General features: G+C 44.2%; 1 protein-coding gene across 2 annotated transcripts in view; it reads right to left on the reverse strand.

Moving 5' to 3' along the window:
* The window catches only part of FSTL5 (follistatin like 5), a 777648-nt gene that overhangs the window by 664099 nt on the left and 102924 nt on the right, over positions 1-10625 (reverse strand). For both annotated transcript variants that reach the window (XM_019521733.1, XM_019521732.1), the window contains exon 3: positions 6347-6380. In XM_019521733.1, coding sequence (XP_019377278.1) covers positions 6347-6380 — 34 coding nt within the window. The remainder of the gene's footprint in view (positions 1-6346; positions 6381-10625) is intronic.

Below are 10625 nucleotides of genomic sequence, written 5' to 3' on the forward strand. Positions count from 1 at the left end.
ATCTGATGGCCACCTATAAGTTTATCGGGGTGACCACCAGGATCTGGGGGAACGTTTGTTCACCAGAGCGCCCCAAGGGATGATGAGGTCGAACGGTCATAAACTACTACAAGACTGTTTCAGGCTGGACATAAAGAAGAATTTCTTTACTGTCCGAGGCCCCAAGGTCTGGAACAGCCTGCCATTGCAGGTGGTTCAAACACATATATTGAACACCTTCAAGAGCAAATTGGATGCTTATTTTGCTGGGATCCTATGACCCCAGCTGACTTCCTGCCCTTTGGGTGGGGGGCTGGACTTTATGATCTTCCAAGGTCCCTTCCAGCCCTAATATCTATGAAATCTATGAATCTGCCCAAGTTATCAGGACAATAGATAGAATTCATTTTGATTCAATACAGTTATTGTTTTTGCTCTTACACTCTTCAGATAATTATTATTTGGACTTCTTGTACCTTGATTGTAAATTAGTTTTCATTATTAATAAAAACAGAACAGCAATAGAGCTCTAATAAAGATTAAACATTGATTTTAGGAGTATTTAAAACCTTGATTCAAGTTCAGCACTTGATCATGCACCATCAGTAATTAATGAGAATATTTGTGCCTCCAGAAACAGTACATCAGGGCTTTTGGCTAACACTGCTGTTCTGTTTAATTGTCTACAAACTTTGTCTCCTAATCAGGATGTAATTGGCATTTGGTAAATAAAGTCACATGAGGTAACCATACACCCAGTTTCTGTTTTCTTGCATCTCCTGTTTACATGCACCAAATTTACTAGATTTACACAAGGACTCTAATTTGAGCTTCTAACACTAGTCATGGTACATTATATTCATAGATACTAAGCTATGCAAAATAGGAAATTTGACCTTGTCTAGTCTTACATGCCCTTATTTACTATTTAGGGCCCTATTATGTCACCACTCACATGCTATATTTAAATTTTTGCATAACTAAGTGATGTTCCCTCATTTAAACTATGCATAATTGGTAACATTTATAATGCCGAAGAAAACACATTCATCTAAAAGTTATTGAACCAGTAACATCAGGAAATGTGACAGTATATTGTAAAACTGTTATTGGAATATTTTTTAATGATACAACTTTGTAAACAGATGCAAATCATCTGATTTAAGTGGTCTTCTGGAAAGTTCCAGGATCCATAATGTGGGAAAAGGAAGATAATATCACAAATTAGGAAAAAACATATGTCAGAATGGTTCAATTTGATGACTATTGTCTACTTTTGTATGAGTGACTTAGTACTAACAGCAGAAGTAATACTTGGGATGAACAACTGTCAGAAAGGCAAGAAAATACTAGCAACAATAAATAAAAATCTTGGTGTTACAAACAAGTAATAAAAAGAATTAGCATAATTTTATCATCAGATTAATAATCATAAAATTATATCTTGGTTGCTAAGGCTTTATCTTGCTCCTACTGAAGATAATAACAACAAGTCCTATTTACGTATTTGTTCAACTTTGGTGACTGTCAGATTTTTTCTTAATAAGGTAAACTTCAGGGAATGAACATAAAAAGAGGAAGAATTGGAATGTAACTGGCAGCAAGATGATAGGAAATTCAAAGGCTTATTAGTGTCATCTATCCTAATTTAAAGACCAGTTTCTGAGTCTATTATTTCTTTTTAGAATCAGACAATTACAGAGGCATTTTCTCAAAGCTATATCCATAGATACAAAGTAGATAGTACGTGTCACGGAAAAATCTTAAGTGTATGTTGACAACACAGAAGACTGAAGCTGACATGCGCAGACCTACTCTGTGAGTGGAAAATTCCAGGGCTCACCCAGCACGTGCCCCCTGGGTGACCTCAGGACCTGTCAATCTTGTTGACCTACTTTCCAGCCCTGCGCATGCTCAGTTACTACACAGAGCTTGATCTGACACATGCTCAGTTGGTGAAAGCATGACATAATTTGACCAGAAATTTCTATATACAAAGCAATCCGATTGGCCACTAAATTCCTATAAAAGGCTAGCAAGCCCCCACCTAGGGGTGGGTGTTTGGAGTTGGTGGGCGCTAGGAGTACAGGTGTTGGTGTGAGTGTTTTGAGAGACCGTGCTCGATCTGCAAACAGAGGCTGCTTTTAGCAGGGACTGTGAGGCAGAGAGAGAGATTGGGATTCAAACCCTCGATTCTCCTCATAACTTCATACAACGATTTAGCTCCTCGATTTTGTTTCTTCTTGTATTGAGTCCTTTGATTACCAGACTGTTTTGGTTTCGATTTTGACTTCGATTTGGATCACCCCTACTGTTTCGACTATGGCTTCATCTTCTACTTACCTGGCGTCCGACCTCTGCCTTCATCCTCAACCATCCGTTGTCCAGTTGGACTGGCGTCACATCACCTTATTCTTCATTCATCGGCTCATCATGTTACAGTTGTATTTGTCGTTTGTGTTCCACTCCATGAGCTGTTGACCAGCCCTGGGACTACCTAGTAGGCAGCCGCCCCTATCCCTCCAGGGGTAGAAAGCAAGGGCTCACTAGCAAACCTCGTGGGCCAACAGACCGCTTTTTGTTATTTGTATTCGTTCGGGTTCTAACTGTAACTGAAGAAGCACCTCTGCCTACGCCTTAAAGCGTAAGTCCATAAATCCACCTGTTTGAAACCATACGCTTTCGTACCACTCAGACTCCACCGCCACAAATCCCACCTGTTCGTGTTCCAATCGCCACCCTGACCCACCGTGACCTTGGGGCCGCTGTTCCCTGACAATACGTAACACAGGAAGTAAAAAACATAATTTAAATTTCTGTCTTAGGAACATAAAAATATTTTGAATTTTCTAGAAAAATGTGTTCTATACAGCACACTTAGGTTAAAAAATGTCAAATGTGCTGGTTGTTAGTAAGAGGTTCTAGACATCCAGTACAAATTCAGCCTTCTATCATTACTCCATTCCTTTAATCTATCTGTGAATGACCAGTAAAATCCTGGTGCTGTAGCAACATGCTTTCAGCTACATGGAAAATACGAAATGACACACCAAGAAAGAGATGGAAGTTTATGACAATGACCACCTAGAACAGGAATATATTATGACTCTTTTAATTTCCAATAAGTATAGATGTATGGACAGACAAATGGAAAGAATTTTCAAAAGACTGTCTTGTGACTATATTTTCTTGGATCACTGAAATCTTCAAAATTGGTGTGTCAGCTTTAAGAGAGACATGCACAATATACAAGAAAACGGGTAGATTAAAAGTGTTTTCTATGATGTCATGGGTGTATCCCCAAGAAGATGCTAGCAGCTCTGACCACCAGTTTCTTTAACTCAGGGGTGGGCAAAATATGACCCATGGGCTGGATACAGCCCACCAGCCCATTCTTTCCAGCCTGCGGGGGCCTCTAAAAATTTTAGAAAATTAATTTTTATCTCCCCTCACTGCTTGTCAAAGATGACAGGAGCCTGTAGCAGAGCAGCAAGGTGAGCCTGGCTCCACCTCACCCCCCTCCATCACCCTCCTGTCTCTCACCTTCAGCCCCAAACCAGAAGCCTCACGACCCTGGAGTGCCTCCCCACCCCCATCCGAGTAAAAAGTAAGGCAAGATTGGACAGAGGGGGGTGAACCGCTGGAACAGCCCAATGGCCAGGAGCCCCATGGTGCTTCCTGGACCAAGCTGGAAGTGTGGGGGGGTGGTTGAGGGAAGTTGCTGCAGTGTGGGGGGTGTGGGGAGCAGTGCAGGGAGGAGCGAGGGCCGTGGGAAGTAGTGTTGGCCATGGGGAGTGGCAGGAGCATTCGCCACTCAGCTGCTTCTCACCAGTACCAACCCAGCCGGGCCCATCTTGTCCCAAGCAGCATGCAGCAAAGCAGTGGCTGGGCTGTCTTTGTTATGTGCTGCTTGGGATGAAATGGGACAGGCCCAGCCAGGTCAGCACCATTGAGAAGCAGTGGCTGAGCCATGTGCTGCTCAGGACCAGCTCAACCATGGTTACCCCTCCCCAGTGCCGGCCTGGCCAAGCCTGACAGGCACACGGCAAAGCCGTGGCTTCTATTTACCTCTGCCAGCCTGTCCTCGCTGGTCCCAAGTGGCACGCAGCTCAGCCACTGCTTCCCCTCTCCAGTGCCAACTCGGCCAGGCCTGTTGCATCCCAAGCGACATGCAGGGAAACAGTGGCTGGTTCAGCTTTGCTGTGTGCCACTCAGGATGGGATGGGCCCGGCCGGGTCAGCACCAGCAAGGAAAATCAGCATCTCAACCATGTGCCACTTCACCACACTGCTTGGGACAGGTTGGCACCACAAAGGCAAAAAGCTGTGGCTGAGCCTGTGCCAAGCAGCACGCTAGGAAGCAGCACATGGTTCAGCTGGCTCAGCCACCACTGCTCCTCGCCAGTGCTGACCTGGCTGGGCCCATCCTGTCCCAAGCAGCACACAGCAAAGCCAGCCTAGTTGCTGCTTCCTTGTGTGCTTCTCGGAATGCGACAGGCCTGACCGAGTAAGCACCAGCAAGGAGAAGCGGTGGCTCAGCCGTGTGCCACTTGGGACCGGACGGGTCAGGTCAGCAAATGTAAGTGCACAGCTGTTCCCAGAACCCCGGGGGCTCCTGCCATGGCCCAGGGGACTCCACCCCACTCATGCTGTGCCCAGTGTAAACAGAGGCTGAACCGGGAGCCCCCCAAGCCCAGTGTCCTGCTGTTGCCAGGCAGCATCCTCTTGTAGGCAGGGCAGTTGCACCCCATTCCACAGAGCTGTGTGGGCGAGGCCAGCCTCCACTTTGGGTGCCGCTGGGGGCCCAGCTGTGGCCCAGTCTGCGGAGCTCTGAGGCAGCCCCCACCCCCCTCCTGGCCCCGCCTCTCCTCCAGCTGCCACCTTCCCAAAGGCTTGGCCAGGCCAGTCATCCTAAGGTGCCTCCCCCTGCTCCTGCTTTTCCCCACACCTCTCTTTCTCTTTCTTTCTCTCCCCTCTCCCTCCTTCCTTCCCTCTCTCCTCTTTGTTCCCGCTCTTCCCTCTATGAAGTTTTATTTATGGTCACCAGGCTTAGAATTTTTAGAAAGCCTGGTATTTACCATAAAACAGAAACATTTATGATTATTAACTACATTAATATACAGTGCATCCTGCCACATACCCCCTGCACCAGTTTTGTTTTTTTGGCATGCTGGCACTCCAGCACCTTACAAGGTAGACATTGTAGGGTTTTTGGCACTCCACCCAAAAAACATTGCCTACCCCTGACGCAGACCATGTGACAGAATGTAATTTCCAGTCCCAAGGCCATACTACCTGCTTCCAAAAGGAGTACTTCTGGTGGCAAAGGGTAGGGGTTAGGTGGCGGGACTTCCGGCCGCAAGATGGTGACTGGGGGTGGGGCAACTGTCAAGGGGTGGGGCTACCCATGCGGCCCTTGACAGCTTACCAAAATTCATGAAGTGGCCCTCCAGCTGAAATAATTGTCCACCCCTGCTCTAACTGCTTGTAAATCATGTATTTGTCCTTAGAACTTTTTTTTTGGCTCAGTCCATTGGATATATCAGCAGACAATATTCTATAAATCCTTGGCAAATTTCTTTGCTGAGATGGCCTGCTACACTGGTGGGTAATGGACTTCTGAGAGATAGGTAGCCATATTGACAATGAATCAGTCAACCAACCAGCATATTCTATAATGTGCCAACTTAATATTGTTAATACTGGCTAGCTGGATTGAGATGTCTAGGTAAAGCTGCATATACTAGATTCATAGAATCACATAGAAGAAGGGTCATTTCATCCAATGCCTTAGATAGGATTACCCCTATCCAAACCATCATATGCAAATCCACTCTGTAACTCAGTAAAACTACATAAAACTTAGATATCTCTAATATTCTCAGACCTAAAAGAGAAGTGAATGTCTAAACAACATGTCATGGTATATCAATCAAAGTTCTGAAGGGCCCTACACCCATACCATACACTGTCATATCCCTTGATACCTATATTTATTCTAATGCACAGACACTAAAATATAGCAAAAGTGCTAAAACCAAACATATATATACAGAGAAAAAGACCAGAAGTACAAAAAAGTGCTTGTATAACAACGCAAAATATGTATTATTATAGTTGCATTAGTTTTATAAGGAAGTTTTTTGAAGCTTCACCTAATTTATAAATAAAATTGGGGTTTGGGAATGCAATAAATGTGAAGTTCAGTTCCTTATATAAGACTTTCCATGTCACACTACGTTCCTTTACTTTGCTACATCAGACTGAAATACCTGGCTAACAACCTGAGCTGATGATTTTAACTAATGTGAAGGTTAATTATAAGGTTATTACAATTTTCTTTGTATTTTAAAATAGTTAGCACTTACCTTTATTTCTTGAACTTTCTTGGTTCTTTTCTTGCTGCAATTAAAAATACAAAAAATAAATGTTATTTACAATACTGGTTAACATAAAAATCATAAAAATACATGGCTGAATGGGACCGCAGAATGTCATCTAGCCCATACCTCTGCTCTGAGGAAGAATCAGATATACTTTGGCCATTCTTGACAGATGCTCAGCTAACCTGCTCTTATAAACCTCCAAGAAAAAATTTCTACAAAATTCTTTGGTAGTTTATTCCAGCACATAATTCTCCTTATAGTTCAAAAGTTTTCTCTAATGTCTCTCTAAACCATCCTGCTGCAAATGAAACAGATTGCTTCTTAATCTATCTTTTGCAACCCTGAAGAAAAATTGAGCACCTCTGTCTTCATAATGACTGTGGCAGAGCACCCTTGGTGCCTGCCACTTTAAGGGCTTAGAGCAGGAGGCCAGGCAGTGGCAGCTGCATGCCACTGATGAGATGTTCACATGACTGCAGGAGGGCCGTGTGATTGGAGGAGGAAGATGAGCAGCCTCCATTTTAACTCAGGCCCTCAGGGATGAAGCAGTAGTTTCCTGGCTGTGGCCATGGAGAGAATGCCACCTGGCTGGAGCTGCTGCTCATAAAAACTTGGAAGTAAAGGCGGGAGCTGTGGGGAAGGTAAAGGCTCTAGGTCTTGGGCATGACTGAAAATTACATGCCGCTGGGGCAGGATGGTCTGGTAGGGCTACCTGTGGTGGGGTCACCCCAAGAAATGCCAGGCTAATCACCTCCCCAGTGGAAGGTGTGCAAGGGGCACCTTATAACCCCAGCCCCCACAGCTTGAGAAAGCCCTGAGCTGGGTTGGTATTGAGAGATCTGAGGCTCAAGTGCCAAAGAACCCCAGCGAGGGGGCAGAGGAGTGTGAGGGAGAGAAGGAAAGCCACTAGTCAACCTGACTGGATGGACCCTACTGGCCTGGAGGGTGAAGACGGGGCCCGTGACACCAAAGGTCCCTGGAGAGGAGGCATACCCTAGAGGGAGAAGGGTACAGAAGAGCTTGGCTGCCTAAGAAGGCCAGGTGTTAAGTTGTGGATGCCATCTGTGAGGCATAGAACACTGTATAGGGAAAGCTGGAGTCATGTACACAGGCCCTTGGCATCAGGGCAAACAAATGGGCAGCCTCCCATTTGCCTGACTGACATCTCTGAATCATTATCATTGAGGCGGGCTGATGACTGACAAGCTCCAGGACAACCCCCTGCTACAATGACCTTGTGTATGCAAAGACTATTATCATGCTTCCCACTAAACACAACTCAAGTCTTTCCACATTTCCTCAGAGTTCATAGTTGTTCCAATAAGAGATATCATAAAAGCCAGTTGTCTCCCATACCCCGTGTCTTCTAAATGTATTTAAAGTGAGTCCAGAGAAGAATTTTTCTACATCCCTCCTAAGTGTAGTGGTCAAAACTTAACACTACAGAATTCCATCTGAACTCTCACCAGCATGAAGTTATTTTGCTTTTATTACTGATGCTTTTGTCAGTATATCACTCCGTTTTTTGGCACACCATTGCACTGTTGACTGATATTCAGTTTGCAGTTCACTATAACCTCTACATCTTTTTCTGCAGAATTGGTGTGTAGAGAGTAATTTCCTAATTTGTATTTGTGGTTTTTTTGATTTTTCTTTCTTCTTGCCCAAAGCATTCTACACTTATCTTTATTGACTTTTATATTAGCAAATTAACAAAAAAATATTATCCCACAGAGAAAGCACATTAGAAATAACAATATGTTTTACAAAAATGCTAACATAATTGACTAATATAGAATCTGAATCACTTTTTTTAAATAATCAGAAGTAGTCTATCCTAATAACCATACATAGACAACTAAATTTTGGTAAACTGTTCATCAGAAGCAAACTTTGATGTTGATGTTTTATTATTCAGAATTGTCCAATTATCAATTTATCATATTTTACTCTATGGATTTATATTCACCTATACACCTCCCACAATGTCTTGAAGTGTTACAAACCATCTGTAAAGTCTGGTCACCTAAGATACTTCAAATTGTTTCTGCTCCATGGCCAGATGCCACAGAAAAACAGGCATTTGTCTAGTCTAGTCCAGTATCATATGTTTGCTAGCAGTCCATACCTCTTGTTCCTGAAGAAGGTGCAAAATAATTCAAATGAGCAATTATAACTTTCTCTTAGAAGGTGGTTTATCCTAATTGAAGGCAGCTAGTGTTGACTTACAGCTCTTTAAAATAATGTAACTGATCCACCTGACTCAAATATGGTCCAGTTGAAACTTGTAGAAAGTGGCACACATTACTAGATTACTGTTGACAGCAGTGACAATTCTTTCATAACTTTGAAGGCAAACTCTGTGGTATCTGCAAGTATTAGAATCATATGCGCTGACCCAAGCCAGACACTAGCAACAAAAGTAAGGCTTGCGTAGGACTACCTCATCCTTTACCTTCTTCAAGCTGCAACCTGGAGCCTCCTTTTCTCCTCAGTTGCAATGAGATGTCCATCTATATGTCCTTCTCCTCCTTTACCTGCCCCCTCCTCTTGCAAAGTCAGAAGATTAACTCAGAATTTTATTCCTTTGGCCAAACCTCAGGAAAATCCTATTCTCCCTTGAGCACCAGAAAGTAATAGATTTACTTTTATGCCCTCCCCAGGCATATCCTGAGACTCATTTCATACCAAAGTGATTTCATGGGCTGTGTTGGGGCTCAACTCTCAGTGTCAGATGCTGATTAGTCAAAATCTGCTGAACCTTAGTCCCCCTGCTGGAAAGAAAACTACAACCATTTTAAAGTCCATGACAAAATTTATTGCAGGAGACGCTGTAGCATCAGCAGACACAAACCATGATACTGCTGGTACTGCACAGTACCAATAAGCTACTGTGCAGTAGGGTCAGAAATGACCCATATGGCACTGGAACTGTGTGGCAGTCAGGTGCACATGTAGATGCATTCTCTATGTAGCAGTAGATGGCCTAACTTGCATGGGATGTGCCATGCTCATATTCCTCCCAGAGGGTCAAGAGCACTTCATCTGCACTACATATAAGCTGGGGTCTGCCCTGGAAGAGAAGATTCAAAGGTTGGAAGCACAGGCATCCAAACTGCATTGCATCAGGATACAGGAAGATTATTTACACACCAGTTACGAGAGGTTGGTACTGGAGAGGTCAAAAAGAAATGAGAAATGGCAGCATGACTGCTCAAAGAAGGAGGACTCCCAGAGAAGAGGAACAGATAGAATTCAACAACAGCTTTCAAACACCCTGCACTGGACCTGCTGAGGAAAAAGCAGACGAGAGGACATCTGCAGGCATGATGCAGAGGACTCAGCAGTTTAGAAAACAGGAAATGCAAGGCCCCAGGGACAAGGGCTCTAAGACCACTACACCAAAAAGGAAGAGAAGTAGTGGTAACTGGTGACTCCCTTCTGCAAGGGATGGAGACACCAATTTGTCATCCAGATTTAGGGGCCTGCTTAGAGACTGAATTCAGGATGTCACAATACTGTGCCCTTAAGAAGCTTCCAGCCCTCCTGGGCACCTCCTTCAGTCTATCTTCAAAGCCACCATGACTATTAACATCTTGAGTTGGATGAAATTCACTTTTTTTAGAGAGAGCATCCAAACTTTGCTGACCTTGTGCTTTCTGGGGTCAAACTGGCTCACCCATCCTCTAGACCTTTATACCTTCCTACTTGTCTATGTAAGCACCGGTGATACTGCCAGAAATAACACTGAGGTGACTGTGAGGCTCTTGGCATGAGGATTAAGGAACTTGGAGCACAAGTGGTGCATCATTTCTTCCCATGGAAGGCAAGGGTCCAGGAAGATACCATGGAAGTGGTATCAATGTGAAAGCCTTGGACTCCTCAACAACAGGTAAATGTTCTTGGGAGAAGGACTGCTATCAAGAGAGAGGACCCATCTGATGAGAATGGGAAAGAGCATCTTTGGGTATCATCTGGCCACCCTAGTAAGGAGAGCTTTAAATTAGATTCCACAAGAAATGGTAATTCAAACCTTCCAGCAACAGAACACACAGTCCAGAGGGGTGTTGGCTGCAGCAAAAGCTGAGGATTTTGACTGGGGTGTCCCAATGCTCCTACTGGGACCAAAGGCAGAGGTTCCTTGCTAGAGGGGTTTGCCCCTACAGTCAGGTTCAGATTGATCACCATATTTGGGGTCCAGAAGGAATTTTACCCCATGATCAGACTGGTATAAACTGGGGGGGGGGGGGGGTGCCTCCCC

Source organism: Gavialis gangeticus, unplaced genomic scaffold (genome assembly GCF_001723915.1).
Source record: "Gavialis gangeticus isolate Ggan-Ray unplaced genomic scaffold, GavGan_comp1, whole genome shotgun sequence".
Classification (NCBI taxonomy): Eukaryota; Metazoa; Chordata; order Crocodylia; family Gavialidae; genus Gavialis; species Gavialis gangeticus.